Below are 26,255 nucleotides of genomic sequence, written 5' to 3'. Positions count from 1 at the left end.
GGACCTGAAGCAGTGCCGCATGAAACTTAAGGAGCTGAGGCAAGCCTACCAGAAAACCAGAGAGGCGAATGGCCACTCTGGGTCAGAGCCCAAAACATGCAGCTTCTATGATGAGCTGCATGCCATTTTAGGGGGTTCAGCCACCACTACCCCAGCCATGTTGTTTGACTCCTTCAATGGAGATGGAGGCAATACGGAAGCAGGTTTTGGGGACGAGGAAGATGATGATGATGAGGTTGTACATAGCTCACAGCAAGCAAGCGGAGAAACCGGTTTTCCCAATTGTCTGCCCTTGCTTTCACGGAAGGAGGGAGGGAAGGGGGGCCTGACGATATGTACCCAGAACCACCTGCGACAATGTTTTAGCCCCATCAGGCACTGGGATTTCTACCCAGAATTCAAATGGGCAGCGGAGACCGTGGGAACTGTGGGATAGCTACGCACAGTGCAACGCTCCGGAAGTCGATGGTTGCCTCGGTACTGTGGACACACTCCGCCGACTACATGCACTTAGAGCATTTGTGTGGGGACACACACAATCGATTGTATAAAAACGCTTTCTACAAAACCGACTTCTATATATTCAACCTAATTTCATAGTGTAGACATACCCTTAGTGATTGGCAGAATAAGATGTAGAACTGAGTGGACTTGTAGGCTCTAGGGTTTTACATTGTTTTGTTTTTGAGTGCAGTTATGTAACCAAAAAAAAAAAAAAAAATCTGCATTTGTAAATTACACTTTCATGATAAAGAGATTGAACTTCAGTACTTGTATGAGGTGAATTGAAAAATACAATTTCTTTTGTTTATCATTTTTACAGTGCATATATTTGTAATAAAAAATAATAATACAAAGTGAGCACTGTTTACTTTGTATTCTGAGTTGTAATTGAAATCAATATTGAAAATGTAGAAAAACATCCAAAAATATTTAATAAATTTCAATTGGTATTCTATTGTGCGATTAATCGCCATCAATTTTTTTGAGTTAATCGCGAGTTAACTGTGATTAATTGACAGCCCTAGTTAAAATGTTACAGATAAAACCTCAGCAATTACAGCGCTTGCTTTAATTATACTGCTAAATCCAGCTAGCAGAAATGTTTGTTCCTTGTCTGCACTGCAATTTACAGTCACGTTAGCTAACTCCTTAAAACACATTTACAAATTCCCACGTAGAGTAACCCAAAGAGGTTAACAGCAGGGCTGCCTGCCAGAGCAGTCTGGAGTGTTGCTCTGGAGAAACCCAGGACCCAGTGAAGCTTTGGCACTGCAGATATAACATTACTGGGCCAGCCAGCCCTCCTCCCCCGAAAAGAGGAGCAGGGAGACTGGTCCCTCCCTGCTGCCACAGCTGGAGCAGCCCAAACACTAGGGCTATTTCTGAACTACATAGTTTTAGTGAAAAGAAAAGGAGTACTTGTGGCACCTTAGAGACTAACCAATTTATTTGAGCATGAGCTTTCGTGAGCTACAGCTCACTTCATCAGATGTATACCGTGGAAACTGCAGCAGACTTTATATACACTTTATATACACTATATACTGTCCACAGTGGGGTGGGAGGAGGTATTGTTTCATATTCTCTGTGTGTATATAAAGTCTGCTGCAGTTTCCACGGTATACATCTGATGAAGTGAGCTGTAGCTCACGAAAGCTCATGCTCAAATAAATTGGTTAGTCTCTAAGGTGCCACAAGTACTCCTTTTCTTTTTGCGAATACAGACTAACACGGCTGTTCCTCTGAAACCTGTCATAGTTTTAGTGATCCAAGTTAAATCGGCATACAGTCACCGCAGTTTGTATATTGTTTGTGCTCATGCATACTTGGCTCTTTGCATCGGTGCTGTGTGCTCTCACCAGGGGTGCTTGGATTGATGCACAGTGCAGTGTACCATGGGTAGGTATCTCAGTGAGCCACTTGCCACTGTTCGGCACGCTGTCTTTTGGGTCGTTTTGGTGGGGGCATAAATGTTCAACTTCCCGTAATTCAATGTTCTCCATCCCATAATATCATTTCTATCCCATAGTTTTCACATCTATTTTCAATTTCCCACACACCCACACTGGACTTATTTCTGTCTGCCATCTCTCGCAGAATCATGGAGCCTCCACAGCTCTGTACTATTGTCATGAACATAGCAAGCACAGGATGTATTTGCAGAACTGCAGAGAACACAATTTCTTTGATGTGGCACATAGTGCAAACCAATTCAGGATTGTTGGCATTCACAGAGCAGCTTCAGATGGTGGAACACCACTTCTGGTCCCAAGAAGCAAGAACTGACTGGTGGGATAGCATTGTAATGCAGGTTTGGGATGATGCTCAGTTGCTGCAGAACTTTCAGATGCGCAAGGCCACATTCTTGGATCCGTGTGCTGAGCTCGCCTCACCAACCAATGCAGGGACAACAAACTGAGAGCTGCACTGACAGTGCAGAAGTGAGTGGCAACCATAGGCGCCGACTCCGTGGATGCTCCGTGGCTGGAGCACCCATGGGGAAAACATGGTGTGTGCTGAGTACCCACTGGCAGCCCCCCTATCAGCAACCCTCCTGTCCTCCAGTGTTTGCTGCCTGCTGGCAGGCCCCACTAATCAGCACCTCCTCCTTCCTCCCCGCATCTCTCCTCCGCGATCAGCTGTTTTGTGGCGTGCAGGAAGGAGTGGGAGAAGTGAGGGTGTGGCGCACTGCAGGGAGGGGGTGGAACGGGGCAGGGGTGGGAAGGGGAGGAGTGGGGGCGGGGCCTGGGGCAGAGCCGGGGGGTCAACCCCCCCCCCCCCCCGGCACATTAAAAAGTCGGCACCTGTGGTGGCAACCACACTGTGGAAACTTGCAATGCCATATTGCTACCAGATAATAGGAAGTCATTTTGGAGTTGGCAAATTCACTGTTGGTGCTGTAGTCATGCAAGTGTGCAGGGATGTTAGTTGTCTCTTGCTATGCAGGACTCTGACTCTTGGCAATGTGCAGGACTTAGTGGATGGCTTGACAGCTATGGGGTTCCCAAGCTGCAGTGGCGCCATAGATGGCATGCACATCCCTACTGTGGCATGAGAGCACCTTTCCGCACAGTACAGCAACAGAAAGGGCTGCTTTTCCATGGTTATGCAAGCACTTGAAGATCACCGTCAGTGCTTCATTGACATCAGTATCGGCTGGTCAAGGAAGGTGCATGATGCTCACATCTTTAAGAACACAAGACTGTTCAGAAAGCTAAAAGCAGGGACCTTCTTTCCTGACCAGCGGATTATCTTTGGTGATGTTGAAACGCTTGGGGAATCCTGCCTACCCCTAGCTCCCATGGTTCATAGAAATATTCCAATGGTTATAACTACCTGCTGTGTCCTGCACAATATTTGTGAAGCAAAGGGGGAGAACTTGCCTCAAGAGTAAAGATAGAGCGGCCGTTGGCTGAATTTGAACAGCTGGACCCAAGGACTGTCGGACGAGCTCAATGCAGAGCTGTACGGCTTAGGGAGGCTTTGAAAGAGCACATTAACAGTGAGCCACAGTAATGTGCTGTGGTGTACTGTGCTCAGCCTGGTGCTGCAGTTTGGGGGCCTGTTAGGAACTCCGTGGTGCTTGCTGCACGTCTGTGTGTATGTCACTGTAAGCGCAGCTAAGGAAGTGTTGGGTTGCTTGGTGTACATGTATGACTACACTGTTTGCCACCGATCCGCTGGGTAGTGAGCATACAAGCCCATTATTTTCACTGCCAGCAGGCATTATACACCATGTGTTGTAAACTAATAAAGATGAATCACTTTCAAAATAAGAGCTTTATTCAGTTATGAAAACAGCACCTAACAATCTGAAGGACATAATAGTAAATAGAAAAGGAGTACTTGTGGCACCTTAGAGACTAACCAATTTATTTGAGCATAAGCTTTCGTGAGCTACAGCTCACTTGATCCGATGAATGCATCCGATGAAGTGAGCTGTAGCTCACGAAAGCTCATGCTCAAATAAATTGGTTAGTCTCTAAGGTGCCACAAGTCCTCCTTTTCTTTTTGTGAATACAGACTAACACGGCTGCTACTCTGAAACCTGTCATAATAGTAAATAGATTTTTAACTTCAAAAATTTTCAGACCCTTAATAAATAAACAAGGGACAGGAACATTGATGTCCATTGTAGCTACACATACATCAGCCATGGCTCTTGCAGGTCAGTGTATGTGAAGCTGTGGTTATCCATGCTTTCCCCCAGTGTGGAGTGGTCGGGATAAGCGTGCTGGCTCTGAGGCCACGTTGAATGGCAAGGGAGGTGCAGGGAGGCACGATGCTACAGCACTCCACCAACTGCAATGGCAGTCAAGCCCGGGATTGTTGAACCTAGAGGTCCACAAGAGGTCCACAAGTCTGCAGATCTGCGTTTGCTAATGGAGAAGCTCCATTATGTCCTGGTGCATCTCCCTCTCCTTTTACTGCTGGGACTCCTGGGCATTTTTCCTGTCCACTCTTTCCTTCTCTGTACAGCCTGCAATATTCACTCTCTAGGCCAGTGGTTCTCAAACTTTTATGCTGGTGACCCCTTTCACATAGCAAGCCCCTGAGTGGGACTCCCCTTATAAATTAAAAACACTCTTTTATATGTTTAACACCATTATAAATTCTGGAGGCAAAGTGGGGTCGGGGTGGAGTTTGACAGCTCACAACCCCCAATGTAATAACCTCCCGACCCCCAGTTTGAGAACCCCTGCTCTAGGCCCTCTGCTAAGAGAAAACTCCCAGCCTACCTGTAGAGATTTTAAGGTAACAAAGATGAAAAAAATTATATGTTGTCATATTCTCAATCTAATAGGCATTTAGATACCACTGATGGGCCTCAGACTCAGTTAGGTCTAGTAATACTACCTTTGCAAACATTTTGAGAAATTGAGCTCTGAAATTCAGTCTGTGAAATCACATAATATACTGTGTATTTGTACTTTTTTCTGCATTAGCTCAAAGTGATAGATGTTTGATTTTTTAAGTTAGATCAGAATGTCCTGTGTTCCTTTCCCTGTTCTGCAAGTATGCTTTTTAATTGGCAAATGTTATGTCTGCCTGAATGGATCATTACAGCCCTTTATGACACAAATTTTAATATATTTTCTTCCATTCTCTTGTCTACTTCCTATTTAGTTACTGGGCATTTAGTTCAGTGGACTAGGCCTCAGGAGACCTGGGGTCTAGTCCCAGCTCGGCCACTGGCTTGCTGGATAACCTTGGGCAAATCAGGTTTCAGAGTAACAGCCGTGTTAGTCTGTATTCGCAAAAAGAAAAGGAGTACTTGTGGCACCTTAGAGACTAACCAATTTATTTGACTCACGAAAGCTTATGCTCAAATAAATTGGTTAGTCTCTAAGGTGCCACAAGTACTCCTTTTCTTCTTGGGCAAATCACTTCACCTCCCTATGCCTGAGTCCCCTGTCTTTAAAATGGGGATAATGATGCTCACCTCCTTTGTCAAGTGCTTTGAGATCTTCTGATGGAAAGTGCTATATAAGAGCTAGCTGGTATTATATATTTGTTGCAGTTTTCATACTTAAGGCCACATTATTTAAGCAGCCTCTACAGCCTTAAATTTGTCATGTTCTTGGCAGTGACTGTTAATAGTTTCAAGAAAAACAGGAACTTTCACTACCTTCTCTTCTTGCACTGTACTCTTTCCTTTTTTTCTTCTCCCCCCCGCCTTGTTGTCTTTCCTTTTTTCTCTCTAGTCTCTGCTCCCTTACTCTGTTTGGTAGAGATGTTGGATCATATTAAAGAAGTTCTGTATTAAAATCACAAATGAGTTTGATTCCCCAGAGTTTAAATTCCAGGGTATTACTAATTAAGAGGTCTCTTGGTTTTTGGTACTGTTTCTCTCCCTCTATGTATGAAACTTGCAAGCTGCTAATTGTGTTAGTACATTCTAAGACAGAGTCTGTTCTCAAAGCAATTCACAGAGAGAGAGAGACTCAAAGCAATACTCTAACAACAGAAACAGCACCCAGAGACTCCCCACCCTTTTGTTGTATTAACAATTGTGCTTAAAATAGAGATAGAGGATGTATGTGGATGGATGCTTGGTGTGGATAATAACTGAATGATCAGGGAGGTGCCAGCCTAAGAATCCAGTGTCCATTGGCTGAAGAAGGCGTCAAGTGGAAATAACCAGAGGACCCCACCCGGAGGGCAGACTGGAATCCACCCAACAGCCTCAAGAATGGGAGAACCAAAGAACAAGATAACATCTTGGAGCCGTCAGGAATGTGCTATCTGCTGATTGATTCAGCAACAGCATGATGAAGCAATTCTCATAGACTGGCATAGGAAGAAATTCCTATAAAAATAGACTCTAAAAAGTGAGAACTTTGGGGTCTGATTCTGCAAACCAACTTCCAGGAGCATCAGATGAGCATCTGACAAGGCCCTGCTCCCTCCTCATGTCCAGGCCACCTGGCCAGTGGCTTGGCATGAGCAACTCTAAGGCTGGTAACTATGATAACAACCTTGCAGAACCTGTGTGTGTGGGTGTGTGTGTGTGTGTATGAATGAATGTGTGAATAAATATGAGATTGAATGGAATGTTATAGCTATAACTAACTGCTTACTATGATTCTTTCTGTATTCACAATAAATGTGGTATTTTGCCTTTTTCCCTTAATAAGATCCTGCTGGTTTTTATTTTATTGGTATAACAGAGACAGGATGCAACATGGAGAAGGGTGATTGTGTGAGTGGCCAAAGGTGATTTTCCTATATCCCTGATCCTTCTAGGTTTGAACCAACTGAGAACAGCAAAGATGAAAAAGACTGCAGCAGAATGGCATTTTGGTAGACAATAACACCTGCTACACCAAAGTCCCTGTTGCAGATATCAGTCTGTGTTTCCATTATAACTCTACCTTACTTCCCAGATTCTCAAGCTTTCTAAGTTGGTTGTAAAAATGGAAACCTGTAGTACAAAGTCACAGCTGAATGTGATTTTCCTCAGTCATGGCCATATTTAGTTATACAAGTACAACAAACATAGGAATATTCCACACTCACAGGGACAGATCCTGCTTCCACTACAATCAATTAAAGTTTTGCCATTGACTGGAGTGGGAGCAGGATCATATCTACACAGTATTAATCTATATACACATACCCAGGTTAACCTTGATTTACACCTACTTGCTTAAATAAGGAAACACATATTTGAGAATTAGTGTTTGAATAAAAGCTGTCTTTCTTGTCCCAGTACACTTCCTCCTCTTGTTGCATCTTCTAATGCAAACATTATAGCATGAAAAAGGGTGAAAAAAAACTGACATTGGGTTTTCTGTGGAATGCTAATATTCAAAACTATGGATTTAAATAGTGTAAGAGACTTTTGGTGGGAGGGAAATATCTCCTAAAAGAGAAGGACAAGTTGTTGGGAGAAAAAACAAAGACTTTTCTGGAAAATATATGCTTGAACAATGTTCTCCCTTAGGGAAGTCTATGGTTCATCTTCATTTTTAAAAAGCCCTCCTTTTAAATAGATTGGAGCAGTTTGTTACCCTTTTGAGATCATTTTTAACTTTTTCAATTAATCTGAAAATCCAAGCTGTTGAAATATACCACTATGAAGTGTAAGACAGAGACAAAGAAACAGCAAAAGACAAGAGGCTCTACATAGAAATGATTAACAAACAACATAATTAAATTAACTAAAACTAAATAATCCAAAGTCCAACCAGCAGTCCAGTCCACTATGCCGCTTCTCTTGTGATGTGTGTATTCTCTTTTTAACCCTACTGTGATGCATTCTGCAGCCCCACGTGGAAGGGGAAATCTGCTGACTCTGACTGTGTGGTTAAAGTTCAAACCCGGAAACGGAAATGTAGAGCGGAGAGTTGTTGTATTTTGAACTCCCGTTGGGAATAGAGAAAGTAGAGTAACGGTGTGCGGTGAGTTTCCCGATCTGATTTCGTAAAGCTGTTTTAATTCCCGTTTCAGTTTAACCCGGTTTGCATGAGACTGGTCTGTGTATCCCCCGCGGCGCGGGGGGACGATTTGCAAAAGCTGTGGCTGTCTTGGGCTAAATGTCCCTTTTCCATTAGCTTTTGTCGCGGAAGTTGGTGGGATGATCGCTTCATTGAGTCTATAAAAGGAAGGGGAGAGGGATGCATTGTGCTGCCCGGTTTGTGCATGTGGGTACCTGAGGTTAAACTTTCTTCAAAGGGGTTATTGTGGTGTAAACTAGAGTGATGGCAAAACTGGAGAGCTAACCTCTGAGCAAAAAGAAAAGGAGGACTTGTGGCACTAACAAATTTGTTTGAGCATAAGCTTTCCTGAGCTACAGCTCACTTCACTGTAGCTCAGGAAAGCTCATGCTCTAATAAATTGGTTAGTCTCTAAGGTGCCACAAGTCCTCCTGTTCTTTTTGCGGATACAGACTAACACGGCTGCTGCTCTGAAACCTCTGAGCTGTGGAGTAAGAGGGACCCAGTGCTACAAAACTATGGCACCTCTGATTAGAAAAATAAACCAAACTCGTGGACTTCCCACCGGCCCCTAAAAGAAGTGAGATGTAAAGGAAGGCTTTTAATTTACATCTCTCGCTATTAGTCATTATAGACTCCCCCCCCCCCCCCCAAAAAAAAAAAAAAAAAGCTATTCACGTTACTTTCCCATCACCTTTGACTCTCACCCCATTGACTTCAGGTTTCCTTCCCGCAGCCCTACACACATGCACAGAGAAATGAACCCTGCTTGTCATACCCAGGTTTAACTGTGGTTTCTTAATTATATAGTAACTTATTGACAGACTCTGCCTGTTTCATTTTTGTCTTCATTGCTACAAAAACGGTTCCATATTTTTATTGCAAAAATAACTGCAGGCTGCTGGATGTCTTTATACGTTTCTTTACAAATGGCGCTGACTTCAAAGCAAATCAGGTGAAGGGAGACATCTGGACAGAAAAATATTAGACTTTAACTTAGGCTTTTTCCTCCCCTTCCAGACTTTCTAGTTCTGCCACCTCTGCACCATGCAGTGTTAACATAAAACTGTATTTATGTGGAGTAGGATACTTTTGTACTTGTGTGCTATCAACAGTTACTGATTATGTAGGCATACCTTGCCCTCTGGGTTAAAGTTCTGAGTTCAGGGTGAATGTGAATTGTATTTATTAAAATGCAGCTCAACTAGAATGTTACTTATGCTACCCACCAACACAGTTAAAATTACACACAACTCTGATTATACTTGTGTGTAAATAGAGAATTCTTTCCTGGATATCTGGCTGGTGAATCTTGCCCACATGCTCAGGGTTCAGCTGATCGCCATATTTGGGGTCAGGAAGGAATTTTCCTCCAGGGCAGACTGGAAGAGGCCCTGGGGGTTTTTCGCCTTCCTCTGCAGCATGGGGCACAGGTCACTTGCTGGAGGATTCTCTGCACCTTGAAGTCTTTAAACCATGATTTGAAGACTTCAGTAGCTCAGACATAGGTGAGAGGTTTATCGCAGGAATGGGTGGGTGAGATTCGGTGGTCTGCTTTGTGCAGGAGGTCAGACTAGATGATCATAATGGTCCCTTCTGACCTTAATATCTATGAATCTGTCTTTTTTATGTATTTAGGTGATTAAAACCAAGTTCTGCTATTCAATTCCCATTTACTCTGAGTTGTAGATGTATAAAGGCAGAGTCCAAGGAGCAGGACATAGCAAAACATACCTTCTTTCATCAGTGTCCCAACACTAAGGGTTCTACGTTGGGAAATTGACTGGAACAGCTATTGCAGAATAGCCACTGTAGAATAGTTTGTTCCAGAAACAGCTATTCCAGTTAATTTCCCCATGTAGATGCATCTTGAGCTGATGCTACATACCGTTCATGGATCTTTACAAGTAGATTATCTAGTGTGGGTATAATGCAGTATTGTTGTAGCTGTGTTAGTCCTGGGATATTAGAGAGACAAGGTGGGTGAGGTAATATCTTTTATTGGACCAACTTCTGTTGGTGACAGAGCTTGTCTCTCTAGTGTGGGTAGAACTTAAATCAGGAAGCGGCTCTGTGGAACCAAGCTAAATAGCTGATCCCAGCAAAAGCTGAGGAAGTTAGCAGGCTTTGGAATGCACCCTGAAACATGATTTCCTTTAACAGTTCAACCAATAGGACATGTTGCAAGACCTTCCTCTTTGATAAAAATTTTTCACCATCAACAACATGCTATTTACGTGCCTCCTTTCTCCGCCCCAAAATCAAAGTTTCCTATAACCAGAAATTGTAGAAGTGCAGAAAGACTCCACAAAGTCCACTAGGAATTTTGCTATGCCAAACTTATACCCTCAGAAGTGCTTGGATACTATAGTGTAAAAGCACAATAGATAATCCTAAAATCTCTGTCCCTCCTAAATCAAAAACACATCTTGCACAATTGTTCCTCTTTCTCCAGCAACAGAAGACTACTACTCCTAGATGAAGCGGTGTTAAATCAGGCCTCTGGCCCTGTCTACACTGACACTAATAGGTCCTGCATGTAAAGTACAGGTGCAAGGTGTTTTATCTAATCACCAAGCTTTTATTTCCAATAGAGTCCATGTTACAATTCAGCTTTTGGTGGGGTGGGCCACTCTCTCTTGAATTTTAAGGAACTGTGTCCCTTTCATTGGATCTCTGCCAGTAACTACAAAAATTGAATAGAAAGAACAGGTGAAAGAAAAAGATATTTTTAATAATAAAATAACAGAAGTGTGGTAAGGAACTGCTGGGTCTTAGCTCCAGTGTGCATATTGTTTTATATTGTTCTATGTTGCATAGTTATTAAAAATTCATAGCTCTGCCTGCCTAACTTGTAAAACTCCTCATTGTCTTGCTCTGTCCATTGAGATGAGCTTTTCTAGATTCCATCTTTCTGAAGAGTCTCCTCCCTGTCTCCCATCTCCACAGCAAAGGAGGCATAAAACACTGCAAGTCTGATCTGGTAGAGTTTTGTGCTTGCTCTGCATGGGTGCAAATAGCTACAGCTGGGTACAAGTTGCAGGGCAATGATGAACTGGAACCTAAAAGTTTCAGCTCTGGGTCTGTGGAACACCTTACAGAATAAGTTTGTATAACAAGATATGGTTCTGCAATCATGCTGGTGAAAATAGGGAGTAACTCCATTGAACTCAATTTGGTTATCAATACCACTGTGAGATCAAAATGGCACTTTCTGCTTTGGATAGAATGATAGGACTAATTATGCATCTAACTGGGTTGCACAGCCTGCATCCTGCCCAGATTTCTTCATCTCTCTCTCTCTCTCATGCACACACTTACTCTTAATCAACACCCTGTGACCCCAAAGTTTTCCTCCCAAGGTGTACAAGGGGGAGAAGGGAAGGTATGATGTGGGTGGGCCTCCTTGTGTCTGTTCTGGTCCCCAAACTACAGCCCGGAGCAGGTAATTTGGACAAAATCAGTTACCCCTCCCCAAATGCACAAGTTATGCACCTGGACCAGTTGGTGGCAAGCTGTTAAAGCAGTAGGACTACAAGCTGCTCGGGTGCATAACTTCATCTTCTGAATAGGTGAAACGCCATATTTTTGGCTGCTGTAGGATTTGGCGTAAACTCTCCAGAAGCACTTTGTATTTAAGCCTGAAAAAATGGCTCTCTAGTTTCCTTCTACCTTTACTATTCTTACTACTAATTTCTGGGATGTTATGGAATCTCTTGTCACCTGAGCTTGTACTCGGTATAGGTGGCGCCAGGTTGCTGCATCGTGTACTCTGACACCCTAGGAAATCTGAAAGGTGATGTGTTGGAGCTTAAAGATGTGCATTCATTTTTTCCTTTTTAGTGCATGAAAGTGGCAAATACAGTATATCTTTCCATTTGAGGGCCTCTACTTAAAAAGACACCATGAGCAAATTTATGGCCAAAACTGTACACTGCTATAAACACTGATGTAAAAGAAAAGTCCTCCTGTGGGGAGAGGGGGAGAAATCTTTTCCAGTAAAATCCTCCTTTATAGGACAGTAAATCCCTTCTCGCCTGTGTAGTGGTAATGCATTTCCCTGTCTGTATCAAAATACAGTGCAATACAGATTGTTTCCTTGCTGTCTTTTACTTCCCTGACATAGGAGTTAAGTGCTTTCAGCAAATTTCAGGATTGGGCCTTTCATCATTTGGGAGGTCACAGAAAACATCCCCCAGTTAGTCTGCATGCAATGCTGTTAGGCCTCTGTTTGTCTGGGGTGTGAGAGACAGGAACCATATCTCTTGTATGGGCTGAATTCCTGGTTTTTAAAGCAGTATAATAGCTTTATAAATTATGGACCAAGTCCTGTAAGCCTTTACTCATGTGAGTAGTCCCACTGAGTTCATTGGGATTAATTGTGTGAGGAAGGGTTTGCAGGATGAGACCTGTAATGTACATTTACATCCATATTTATAATCAGGAGATTAATCTTATGTGCACTGAGATATTAATTGCCAAAGGTGGTGGTCTCCCTGAAGAATATAGTGCAATAGAGAAATAAATCTTTTGACTTATACACTATAGTTCTTAAGTTATATAATTTTTGTAGCTCTGCAGCTGCCCAACAGATGTAAATCACATTGAGGAGAAAGGACAACAACAGGGAAAGGATAATGTTTTATTTTCCCTAGACCCTTTGGGAAAGATTTTGATCTCCTTTATGCAAGCATACCTACACTGGACTCAGTGGTGTTCTTCTTGATTTACACTGTCGTATGCATAGAGTTTAAGGCCAGAAGGGACCACTAGATCATCTAATCTGACCTCCTGTAGGTCGCAGGCCACCATCACTACTAGCACCCGTACACTAAATCCAGCAACCAAAAATAGAACTAAAAATTACAGACCAGAGGAGACTAAGCTACTGTAAGAAAGGCCATACTGGGTCAGACAAGTGGTCCATCTAGCCCAATATCCTGTCTTCCAATAGTGGCAAATGCCGAGGTGCTTCAGAGGGAATGAACAGAACAGGCAGTCATTAAGTGATCCATCCCCTGTCGTCCACTCCCAGCTTCTGTCAATCAGAGACAAGGGACACCCAGAGTGTGGGGTTGCATCCCTGACCATCTTGGCTAATAGCCATTGATGGATAGTTTTGGTCTTCACAACATTCCCGTGGCAACGAGTTCCACAGGTTGACTGTGCATTGTGTGAAGAAATACTTCCTTTTGTTTGTTTTAAACCTGCCATCTATTAATTTCATTGGGTGAACCTTGATTCTTGTGTTATGTGAAGGAGTAAATAACACTTCCCTATTTGCTTTCTCTACACCAGTCATGATTTTATAGACCTCTATCATATCCCCTCTGAGTCATCTCTTTTCCAAGCTGAAAAGTACCAGTCTTTTAAATCTCTCTTCGTATGGAAGCTGTTCCATAGCCCTAATAATTTTTGTTGCCCTTCTCTGTACTTTTTTTCCATGCTAATATATCCCTGTGAGATCCCTGTGTAACTCTTAGTTAAGTCCAAAGCAGACTACAATCTTGAGTAATTTTGTATCATCTGTAAATTTTGCTACCTCACTGTTTACCCCTTTTTCCAGGTAATTTAGGAATATGTTGAACAACACTGGTCTCAGTACAGACCTTTGGGGACACCACTATTTACCTCTCTCCATTCTGAAAACTGACCATTTTTTCCTACCCTTTGTTTCCTATCTTTTAACCAGTTACTGATCCATGAGAGGACATTGCCACTTATTCCATGGCTGCTTACTTTGCTTAAGAGCCTTTGGTGACGGTCAAAGACCTTCTTAAAGTCCAAATACACTATTTCCAATGGATCACCTTTGTCCACATGTTTAGCCCTCTCAAAGAATTCTAATAGATTGGGGAGGTATGATTTCCCTTTATAAAAGCCATGTTGACTCTTCCCCCAACAAATCGTGTTAATCTATATGTCTGATAATTCTGTTCTTCACTATAGTTTCAGCCAATTTGGCTGGTGGCATTGATGTTAGGCTTACTGGTCTGTAATTGCCAGGATCACCTTTGGAGCTTTTTTAAAAATTGGTGTCACATTAGCTATCCTCCAGTCATCTGGTACAGAAGCTGATTTAAATGGTAGGTTACATACCACAGTCAGTAATTCTGCAATTTTACATTTGAGTTCCTTCAGAACTCCTGGGTAAACACCATCTGGTCCTGGTGACTTATTACTGTTAAATTAATCAATATATACATGTGCCACATGTAGAGGATAGATGGGAGGGAGACGTACAGTGGTGCAACATGAGAACGGAATTGGGACCTTCGGGTTTTCTTTTTTGCATAGAAAACGTAAGTTGTTGCAACTTTGTAATGAAAAATTAACTTTTGCTTTAGGTAAAAATGTCTTCTACATGTGACTTTGTTGTGCTCCACACTGGGCAGAAGATGCCTCTTATAGGACTGGGCACCTGGAAAAGTGAACCTGGCCAGGTAAGGCTTGCGCTTGCTATAAACTAGTGCTAGGATTTCAATCTGTATTTGTGCCTTATGCGCATATGAAGCACTTTGATTTGATAGTCTTTCATGTATATGCAACTGAGCGGACCCACTGAAGTTAATGGAACTACTTGCGTATGTGCGAAGCATGTATGAACATGTTTGCAGAATTGGGGCATGAGGTCACAATTTGGCACCCCCTCCATCCCTGTTCAACAAAGCTCTTAAGCATTTGATTAATTAATATTGATGTCCATGTACAAAAGCTGTTGCTAATTTCAGTGGAACTTCTGCATGTGCTTAAAGGGTCTGCTAAACTGAGGTTTAGAGAAGAAGGGTGGTTATTGGCTGAGGTACAATACTCAGGAGATCTGGCATCAATTCCATGTACTGTTACAGACTCCCTTTGTGAGTTAAGGCAAGCCACTAACTTTCTGGCCTGAGTTCCACACCTGTGAAATGGGGGTGGTAATACCTATTTTCTTCCACCCTTTGTCTATAATTCTTCTGGTCAGAGACTGCCTTTGGTAGGGTATATGTACAGCAGCTAGCACTGTGTGGTCTCTAGGCATACTGACAGGTTTCAGAGTAACAGCCGTGTTAGTCTGTATTCGCAAAAAGAAAAGGAGGACTTGTGGCACCTTAGAGACTAACCAATTTATTTGAGCATGAGCTTTCGTGAGCTATAGCTCACTTCATCGGATGCATACCGTGGTATGCATTTCCACGGTATGCATCCGATGAAGTGAGCTGTAGCTCACGAAAGCTCATGCTCAAATAAATTGGTTAGTCTCTAAGGTGCCACAAGTACTCCTTTTCTTTCTAGGCATACTGTCACCCTACTGGTAGTAATTCTTTGAAAGACAAGTTATTAAAATATCTGGACCACTGCATGTCAATACTGTAAGTGTTTGTTTTGTGGCTGCTGCTCTTGTGCTAAGATCTATTGGACTGATTCAAACTATTAAGAAACAAATGTGAGAAAACTGCAGCTATGCGTCTCTTTGGGAGGGAAAAGTGGAAACTCCTCCCCAAACCGACATACCGTGTTATTCTTCCATACTGAGAATAAAAGCAAAGAGAAGCCATTAAAAAAACTGAAAATCTTCCATTAGGAGCCATATTATTGTCAGGCTCCCTCTCCAAAGAGTTAACGTGACAGCATAATAAGGTTAAAAGAGGAAGCAGAAGAGTTAACATGAAAGCTAAGCCAACCTTTCTAACAACAAGAGTGAATGTACAGATCTGCTTTCCAGATTCATAGATTATAAGGCCGAAAGGGAGCAATGTGATAATCTAGTCTGAACTCCTATATAACACATGCCATAGGACTTCCCTGAGCTGACTCCTGTTTGAACTAGTGCATGTATTTTTGGAAAAATAGCCAATCTTGGCTAAAAAGATTCCAATGGTGAGAAACCCACCGCCTTTGACAAGTTGTTTTAATAGTTAATTACACTCACTGTTCAAAATGTGCCTTATATCTAGTCGGAATTTGTTTAGTTTCAACTTCTAGCCACTGGATTTTGTCAGACCTTTGTCTGCTGAATTGAAGAGCCCTCTGACAGATTTCTGCCCCCCAGGCATGTAGGCACTTGTAGACTAGGGGTGGTCAAACTGTGGCTCATGAGCCACATGCAGCTCTTTTACAGTTAAAGTGCAGCTCGCAGAGTCCCCCCAGACCCTCCACATTCTCTGCCTACCAGACTGCGGGGGCAGGGAGCTCAGGGCCTCCACCCTGTGGTGGGGTGGTGGATCTAGGGGCTTCTGCCAGAGGCGACTGGTGCTTGCTGTGAGTGGGGGGGGGCCCAATTTAAAGGTTCGCCCTCCCAACAGCTTGAGTCATGCCCCCCGCCTCCTGGCACACAACCCCTCTTGCCCTAAGTGGCCCATCCCTGCCGCTCCCAGCTGTTTGCCGCTGGCCCGGAGCTCCCAGCTTGCTGGCAGGGAGAGGGCCAGGTGGCACCATGTGACTGAGCAGGGCCAGTAAACCCTGGCTAAAGGACACGCCCCGTCACATGCCTCCCCATGTGTTGCCTCTGGCTTCTGCCCAGCGGGGAGGGGGGTCTTGGGGCTTCAGCTCCACAGGCAGGACCGGCTCTGGGCACCAGCAAAGCAAGCACGTGCTGGGGGCGGCATGTTTCCAGGGGTGGCGTTCGGGCCATCCTTTTTTTTCGGGGCAGTTGTACTCTCGGAGCTGCGCCACTTAGACGGGGCAAGGGCGCCGCGCCCCCGGCCGCAGCGGGAGGGGAAGCCCCAGCCCCGGGATACTGAGCTGCTGGGGCCCAGCCGCTCCCTGGGGAGGAGAGGGCGAGTCCTGCCGGGGAGCCAGGGCTGCGCTGCCTCATCTGCGCACTGGCTGCTGCGCTGCCTTGTGCCACCCCTTATATTGGGGGCTTCTCTGTGTGGCTGGGTGGCGGGGGGGGAAGCCCCTGTAGGTGCTGGGAGAAGGTGACATCACTCCCTCCGCTTCCAGCACCGCCTGCAAGCCCCAGCCCCACCTGATCTTGGGGCGGCAAAAAACCTAGAGCTGGCCCTGCCCACAGGGCATGCCTACTGTGGCTCAGAGCTTCAGCAGAAATGGGGCTGAAGCCCTGAAACCACCCTCCCAACAGGAATCTTTATATCAATTTCTCCATTTTTTTAAAACCTTTTTTGCTTCCTTATCTGCCATTTCATTGCCAGGTATCTCACCATTTGTTGGAATCAATGCTAGGTCATGTCTAAGCATACTATTTCTGTTGCCAAAAACAATGTTTCCTTTATTAGAATCACTCCTGCTTTCTAAGGTGTCCCTTTTAGTTGCCACTATAGCTGATAATGAAGGTAAAAAGAAAACAGCTGTGGTAGACCATACATCCCTTATCCAGTTAAATGCTAACATTTATTCCCATCAATTCAGCTGTCGTAATAGATGTCCCTTTAGATTTCTTAACTCCAATCTCAGGGATGCAAAAGGCTTCTCCCACGTCTTCCTGTTCTGATAGAAGAAGCAGAATATATACAGCCCTCTTTCCCAGAGCAGGTCCTAGTTGGTTAGGAGAGAGGGGAGCCTTGCCCTGCCCTCTCTATAAGGCTTCTGGTCCAAGGCTCATAGGGGAATAGTAGAACAGGTTTTCCTCAAACAGAAACTATTCCCCCAGGACTGCTTCCTCTCTCCCCATATCTGCCTCTGCCATTTTCCTAGTACATCAAAACTCTCAAACCTTAAAAGAGCCATGCTACAGAACAGAGATTGTCTCTCACCCCCCAGGTCCCATGGCCCTTAAAGGGGACAGTCCACCCCTGTTACACTTACGCAATATCTCTTTGTCTGAAGAGCTCAAACTGTTTTATAGCTGTCTTGTCAGGTAGCATTTTAGCCATTTTACCAACTGAAAAAGTGACAGCATAGAGACTTGCCCATGACCACTTAACAGCTCCGTTACAAAGCTGTGAATCAAACTCTGTTTTCCTGACTTCCTATCTTATGATCTAACCACTAGACTCTACTCATCCCAGAACAGATATAAGAAATTTATCAAAGTACTTTGAGTGAAAATTTGGGCATCCCGATCTTGGCTGTATGTCTCTAAAGGAACTAGGATTATTTTTGGATTGTAAACTTTATCTGGTGGTGCTTTACCCAAAGTAACACCATCCTATTAAATCTTTCAGTACGTTTCAAGTACAGATTTCTTGTGATCCCAGCTCTGCTAATCTTTCTAGTCCTTTCATTTCTATTCATCGCACGCTGTCCCTGTACCAGCCGTGTGGTGTTTCATAGCCAAATCTTAGTTGTACGAACTGAAAGTGAAGCTGTAATATATAGTTCTGAGCTTGTTTTCTGTTTTTCAGTCTGGTTTTTAAATTCTTTGTTTAAAAATGTAAAAACATGTTGCTTCTCTTACCTACACAGCCAACGACTGGGGGTGAATTTGGTGTTTTGTGATGTTACCTTAGGAACGAGATGAGGAGATATTTGAGCGGAAGGGAGCACAACACAGTAGCGTCTTATGAAATGACAGCAGGAATGAGATCAAAGATAAGTCTGTTCACCCAGTAGCATCTATCACGAAGAACATGAATAGCGTGGATTTTAATATGAGTGCCTGAGTAGCATTAACCCTTTCCTACCTCACCCTAGTCTTTTCCTTTGGCCTACAGTTCTGACTGCTGTTGTAGATGTTGATGAAGTCTGGATGTGTGCATATTTGATATATTTGTCTAGGATAGTATTAGAAGAGGTCTCTCTTTTCCATCACAGATGTCAGAAGGGCACACAGCACTGGCAGCCAACTGACGGTGGATGAGGCTTGGTAGGGAGAATGGATCCCAGAATGAAAGAGGTCGGCAAAATCTTGAGGCTCCTGGAGGAAAGACTTCTTTGCAAAAATGATAGTCACTTAAAATAGATTTTTAAATTGTTTTCTTAGATTTGAGCTAGGCAAAGCTTTCAACCAGCAGCATTCTGTCCCAGCAAAAGAACAGACCAACCCGCATTGAGTGGGTTCTGCAGGGAAGGCATGGCCTAAGTGGGACTGAGAAGCATTGTTTCGGATGGAAGATAAGAAATTGGGGGAGCCAGAGAAGGAAATATGTGCCTTAGCCAAGCTGGCTTTCTGTGTGGTTTAAAACCTATCACAACACCAATAGAAAGCCTGACTGTGTTTTGGAAATGGCTTCTCTAGACTATTTGATTGTCTGACGAGTTACATTCATCATAACATGGTGAAGCTTTCTATAAAGCTACTGTACAATAGTCACCTCTATCACTCTAGGCTCTTATAAGTATGTTTCACTGTGGTATCTGAGCACCTCTTAATTATTCCTTTGTGGTCTCACTCTGTCAGCAAACTGGAAATTCTAGTCACTCAAACAAGCAGTTCCTCCCAGTTAAAGTGTGCGTTAACTGTGGCAGAAGGGGGAAGGATTTGAATTAAATCCATTTATGGATAGGAGACAAATCTTTGTTTTTTGAGGTGTTCTAAGTTGCCACCCCTAGTTGGAGCTCTTAGGGTCAGTCTACGCAGCAATTAAACACCTGCAGTTGACTGGGCCTCAGGCTGCAGGGCTATAAAGTTGCTGTATAGACATTCAGGCTTGGGCTGAAGCCTGAGCTCTGGGACCCCATGAGGGGGAGGATCCCAGAGCCCAGGCTCCAGGCCTAACATGAACGTCTACATGACAATTTTGAAGCCTGAGCCCGAATCAGCCGTGGGTCTTGTATTCTGGTGAAGAGGTAACCTTAGTTTCCTCATCTGCAACAAATGAAGGAACTCTGATGTAATAATGCAGTGTGACCAGAAGCCTGCATCTGACAATCATGTGGTCTTCACAATCAGTTTCTCCTTCTATTTCCCATCTGTGAGTAAGCTCGAACTCCAGGATTGCAGCAACCCTCCCCGGATGCAGAAAGACTGCCATAGCTTCCTCTAGAATCTGTCATCTCCTTTCTGAGCATTGGTCCAATGAGGTGGTTGAACGGTGGTGTGATATTACAGGAAAGGATTGGACAGCCCCTTCATGATGGCTTGGAACCGTGCAGATGCCTGGTTACCACTGTGATAGGGGTATATAAATATCTACATAGACTTCACCTTGCAGTGGGCTGAATAGAATTGGTGAATTGCAAATATGACAGTGGATCCTGTAACAAGTCTGGACTCCTGAGTTCTGTTCCCAGCTCTTCCACTGACTTACTATGCGACCTTGAGCAAACCACTTAACCAATCTATTTTAGCTTACCCATTGCAAAATGGGTTTAATAATATTTGCTTATCTCCCTCGTGGTATGGATAGGTTTTTGAGATCCTTGAGAAAGTAAGAACGGCCATTCTGCATCAGATCAATGATCCATCTAGCCAATATCCTGTCTTCTGACAGTGGCCAATGATAGGTGTTTCAGAGGGAATGAACAGAACAGGTAATCATCAAGTGATCCACCCACTGTTGCCCATTACCAACTTTTGACAGACAGAAGCTAGGGACATTTCAGAGCATGGTTTTGCATTCCTGCCTATCCTGGCTAATAGCCATTGATAGACCTACCCTCTACGAACTTACTAGTTCTTTTTTCAACCCTGTTATGGTCTTGGCCTTCACAACATCCTCTGGCAAAGAGTTCCACAGGTTGTGTGTTGGGTGAAGAAATACTTCCTTTTTGTTTGTTTTAAACCCGCCACCTATTAATTTCATTTGGTGACTCCTAGTTCTTGTGTTATGAGAAGGAGTAAATAACACTTTCGTTTTTACTTTCTCCACACCAGTCATGATTTTATAGACCTCTATCATATCCCCCCCTTCCCTATCTCTTTTCTCAAGCTGAAAAGTCCCAGTGTTATTAATTTCTCCTCATATGAAAGCTGTTCCATACCCCTCATCATTTTGTTGTTTCCTGCAGCAAGGGGAGGTACCCAGAGGTGGGTCTGATCTCCCCCTGAGAGTAGCTATGCACGGGAAGAGTAAGTCCTGTCCCTCCCCAGCCTGGGGACTAGCAGCTGGAGCCCAGGGAACAGTAGGAGCCCCTGGCTGGGGGTCACCCAGTCATCTTCCCCCCAATAGCTAGATTGCACAGGGGAGGACTTATTTCACTATCCATGACACATTTTTATGGTCATGAATTTGGTAGAGCCCTACTTATTGTCTGTCCCTTTCCTAATGATTCCCAGCATTCTGTTAGCTTTTTTGACTGCCGCTGCACATTGTGGATAGTTCTCTGAAAACATCCACTCAGTGGCTCCAAGATCTCATTTTTGAGTGGTAACGGCTAATGTAGACCCCCATCATTTTATATGTATAGTTGGGATTATGTGCATTATTTTGCATTTATCAACAATGACTTTCATCTCCCATTTTGTTGTCCAGTTTTGTCCTTGGGCAAATAGCTACCTTTACTGCCACAGGTAGCCCATAGTTACAAGGTATTTGACCCTCTAAATACTCCTGTCAAACCTGTTTCTCTGGAATGCTTGTTACTCTGACAAAATGAGAACTAACCCTGTTAACCAGTTTTTCAATCAGATTAATTTGTTAATATTTGTACAGGGCTTTGAAAATATAAAGCACTCTATGGAGGTAGTGTGGCCTAATAGATAGAATGTTGGAGTAGGACTTGTCAGAGCCAGGAATAGAGCCCAGGTCTCAGACTGGCCTCCTGGATGACAGCAGGCAAGTCACTTCACCTTCCTGCACTATACTTCCCCCCCCTATAAAATGGGGATGCTGCTGCTTACTTTGTTGGTAAAGCACTTTGAGATTTACTGTTGTAGAGCTGTATAACAGCTTGGAATTATTAATTCTACTACTAAGTACTATTCTTATTCTCAAACCTCGTTTTCAGGTTAGAAATATCTTCAATAAACCTCTTTAGCAGATCTGGAAACCTGGTTAGGATGCTTGCCTTTGTGTGGACCAGTGACTCAGGCAGTTCAAACTGGAAAACTTTAGTAGCTCTCAGGACAGGGAACACACATGCAAATATCTTAACTAAATCTATAAGTCTTGTGAAATGACCAGTCCTGGTTTCCCAGCGTTGGAAATTTAACTTGCATATGTAGGCGGGAGACGGCACCCCCCTGTTTAAGCTGTCTTGTGAAGGAATGTCAGAGCTTTTTGTCCTTAGGCACTGCTCACTGAAAATCACTTTGTCCATGGGGGTTCGTGTGCTGGTTTGGATGTGACTGTCACAATTTCAGGGTTAACTGCATCTTTGACAACCCCTTCCTCCTGGTTCTTCCTTGAGGGCACCCACTTTTAAGGTTTCAGGGTCCAGGTGTCACCTCTCTTGGGAAGAGACCCACATCTCTCTCCCTCTAGACCAGGGATTTAGGCTTGCAGTCCTGCACCTCACTGTGATTTCCCCAGCAGGTCTGATCATGGTCCAGTGCCTGTGGTTAACTTTTCTCCAGGGGCTACAATGATATATATAGAGCCCTGCACAGATACAATATTCGGATCCACATCCATTCGAATTCCACAAACATGGTCCGCAGATATCTGCAGATTTGCAGGGCTCTAAACATATATCGTTTTCCAGCCAGCCTTCAAAGAGCAAAACACGTGTATTCTTAGGGTTACAGAGCATTACAGAGAAAACATATAAAAACAATAAACGTTCCTATATGCAGGCTAAAAGCTTACCAGAGGTTACCCATCCGTTTTATGGGATCCTCGTAGGCCAAAGTCTTTCCAACCCTTCAGCAGGATTGGGGTCCCTGGGACAAAAGTTTGCTTGTTTGCTGGATCAGAAAGAAGGCTCTGTGTCAGTTTAAACTCAACCTCATTATATCGAAAGGGCTTTCTTTGTCTGATCCCTGAAAACCCAGTTTGAACCTGTATATGAAAGCCTCCCCGGGAGCGGTACCTCTCTGGGTTTGTTTAGACTTTCAGCAACTTGCCTTAATCACCCACCCCTTCCCCCGTTATTTTTAGTTCCTGGAGGAGCTGATGTAACCTCACGCAGATGGAGTAGGACACAATCGATCAGTGGCCCGCAATTATACATAAACTTCATACAATATGATCTCCAAAGATCCTACATGCAGTTGTAATATCTGTCAGTGGCACTTTTACAGAGAGCTTTCAAAATCTAGCCTTCTGTATCCTCATTCTCCTGAACAATTACTGACACACATCTATCTTCCTGCTCTTTATCCTTCCATCTTAATAGAAACCATTGCCCATAGGGACAGGGAATGGATTGGAGCTGTACTATGGAACATGTTTAAGTTCCTTCTCGCAGCAGATGCTTTTGCTCCATGGCTTCCTGTGATCAATAAGTCATTATTGTTCTGTTTTCTTTGGGAGTGATTGGACTGCATAAAACATTAACATGTTGAGTGATCTCATAACCCAGGCATTGTTTGTAGTAACCATTTCAACAGAAAAGTATTTGTCATAGTGAAAGTAAAGCCTATAAATCCTGTCCATGTTGAAGAAGGAAAAACTTTTTTTTTGTCATAGTGACTAAGGCAAATTTGCTCTTCAATGCAGATATTGTCTTAACTCACCAAAGAACCTCGTCAAAATATCCCGCATGTAGCTTCCTCTTTCCTTTCAACAACTAAAAGAAATAAAATCTAGCAGGAGCCAATAGGTCTACTCCATATTTGATTTATCTTTTAAATCTATCTTGTAAACCACAACGTTTTATTGTCTTTCCTCAGTATTAATTATTCCACCTGTTTTGAAATGGAAATTGCAGGTGCTTTGATACATTAGTTAAAAGATCATCCAGTTTCACTGTTTCTTCTTTATCTGTCTCTGTATCCTGTGGAAATTCTGTTTTTACTCTTCCTACAGGAATACTGCCTAAGAATACTTTTGTAATTTGTATTATGGTAGTGCTGGGAGTATGTCTACACGCAAGTGCAAGAGTGCTTCCCGGAGCGGGGGAGCCAAACTTATGCTAGTTCTGCTTGAACTAGGATGCTAAAAATAGCAGTGTGGTCTTGGCAGCACAGGTCAGTCACCCGAGTACAGTCCTGCCCGACCCTCTGGGTACATACTTGGGTGGCTAGTCACTGCTATTTTTAACATGCTAACTCCAGTGGAACTGGCCTGTGTCTGTTTACCTGCACTGGGAAGCACCCTCCCAGCTGCTGTGTAGACCTTTCAGTGAGCCCTGAAAAGATATCAGGACCCCATGTGCTAGACCCTATGCAAATGCCTCGCAAGAGACAGTCCCTGCTATGAAAAGTTTACCATCTGCACAGACAAGGTAGCAAAATAACAATACAATGAGGGAAGAGATTAACTTCCTCTGTGTCCATGGGTGGAAGCATATCTCAGCCACAAAAGCCTGTGCTACCGCAGGATGCTAACTCTTTCCACACTGATAAAATAGACTCAGTGTTTAGGTCTAGGTCATCCTAAAAGACAGTATATAACTACTGGCCAAAAGGTCCCCAGTGGGCAGCTAAGATAAAAGATGACTCTGTATAGGTCTTATCTTCTCTGCCCATGGATGGGCCATCATTATTTGTAGCAGTCACTTGCTGCTTATAGAATAATGGGGTTTGAATTTTTATTTTTTCTTACCCAAAAACAACCTGAGAAGTCTGGAGAGTGCACTCTACGGGCTTGTCTCTAGGCTTACTACAGTCCTAAGGCATGCCCGGCAGGTGTGTGAGTGCTTCAGTGAGGAGACTTTGTTAGTGGAGTGGCTTTCATTGTTGTGGAGTAGAGGCGAAGATAGGAAGTGAACAAAACTATAGGAGATCTTGGTACATGCATTGGAACAGATTACATCTCAATAAAGATTACATCTTTCATTTCAGAAATGAGGTGTGAGGAATTTAACAAAGCCCTGTACTCTAGTAATTTTGGAATTTAAAACCTAACTCTTACTCCATGGATTGTGCTTACAGGTACTGGCTGTAAGGTGGCTGGGAATATACCAGTAGGCGCTTCTAGAGCTTCTAGGCACACAGGGAGAATATGGCAGTTGTACCATACCTTAAGAGTGACCTCCATCTTTGGCCAGTGAGCTCTACATGCCTGCATGGAGGACCAATGCTTTCCTGTTCCATTTGGAGTACCTAACAGTGCTTGCCTTGCATAGTCCTTGTACTCAGATGAACACAAGGGCTACAGAAGGCTTCTTGAGTATTTCTCAACTTGTCCGGCTCTTGCATCGAGGCACATCTAGTTCTTTTTTTTTTTTAAAAATGGCTTTTTCTTCAAAATAAACCAGACCGTCCCTTCCCATTGGTTATGCTGAGTTAATCTGTATTTGTTTCTGATTACAGGTGAAGGAGGCAGTGAAGTACGCTCTTGGTGCAGGTTATCGTCATGTTGACTGTGCTCCAGTTTACAGCAATGAAGCAGAGATAGGTGAAGCCTTTCAGGAGAGCGTTGGGCCAGATAAGGTGAAAAAGGAATGGTGAATGTAAACTGGATTGTAAATTGCAGCTCTACCCTGAAAAGTAACTCTGTAAAAATGACAGGTTTCAGAGTAACAGCCGTGTTAGTCTGTATTCGCAAAAAGAAAAGGAGTACTTGTGGCACCTTAGAGACTAACCAATTTATTTGAGCATGAGCTTTCGTGAGCTACAGCTCACTTCATCGGATGCATACCGTGGAAACTGCAGCAGACTTTATATATACACAGAGTCTGCTGCAGTTTCCACGGTATGCATCCGATGAAGTGAGCTGTAGCTCACGAAAGCTCATGCTCAAATAAATTGGTTAGTCTCTAAGGTGCCACAAGTACTCCTTTTCTTTTTTCTGTAAAAATGGCATTGCAAGGTTCTGCATATTAATGTATCCTTGTTATTTCTGTGTTGGGTAGAATTTTCTCTCCCAGATCTATGCTGGTTTTGCAGGCCAGACTTCAGTAAAATCTTTTCTCACTAAAACAGATGATTGATCAGAATGCAAACAGGGAACCTGATGAGTAAGAAGGAGCCTTTTTTTGCTCTGCAGTTGTTTTTCAGGGACCCCTTTAAGGTGTTCTAATTTGGGCACCCAAAAATAAACATGCCCAAAATCACTAGTTACTTTTGAAAATCTTGGTCATAGTTTTTAAAAAGTCACTTGACCTCGTCAGCCTAGATGCAACACAACATGGGGGAATCTATGTGTGAGGCCTGGTCTACACTAAAAGAATAGGTCAATCCAGCTACATCAGTCAGTGGTGTGAAAAATCCACACCACTGAGCAACATAGTGTAAGCTGACCTAACCCCCACAGTAGACAGTGCTAGATAAGGTCGATCTAGCTACTGTCTCTCAGGGAGGTGGATTACCTACGCCAGTGGGAGAACCCCTCCCATTTCAAGTGTATACAAGCCCTGAGTCTTAAACTCAGCACCTCACTTCTGGAGCCAAGAGGAGCTGGGGCGGGCATATAGAAAAAGTGTGCTCCGCCTGAATGGGGAAGG

General features: G+C 43.5%; 1 protein-coding gene across 1 annotated transcript in view; it reads left to right on the top strand.

Moving 5' to 3' along the window:
- The first annotated feature begins 7,786 nt into the window (after positions 1-7,786).
- The window catches only part of AKR1A1 (aldo-keto reductase family 1 member A1), a 34,649-nt gene continuing 16,180 nt past the window's right edge, over positions 7,787-26,255 (top strand). The window contains exons 1-3 of the mRNA XM_048861426.2: positions 7,787-7,907; positions 14,291-14,386; positions 25,123-25,242. Coding sequence (XP_048717383.1) covers positions 14,297-14,386; positions 25,123-25,242 — 210 coding nt within the window. The 5' untranslated portion in view covers positions 7,787-7,907; positions 14,291-14,296. The remainder of the gene's footprint in view (positions 7,908-14,290; positions 14,387-25,122; positions 25,243-26,255) is intronic.

This window comes from Caretta caretta, chromosome 8 (genome assembly GCF_965140235.1).
Source record: "Caretta caretta isolate rCarCar2 chromosome 8, rCarCar1.hap1, whole genome shotgun sequence".
NCBI classification, from domain to species: domain Eukaryota; kingdom Metazoa; phylum Chordata; order Testudines; family Cheloniidae; genus Caretta; species Caretta caretta.
The sequence above is the reverse complement of the archived record's forward strand: the minus strand, read 5'-3'. Positions and strand labels throughout refer to the sequence as shown.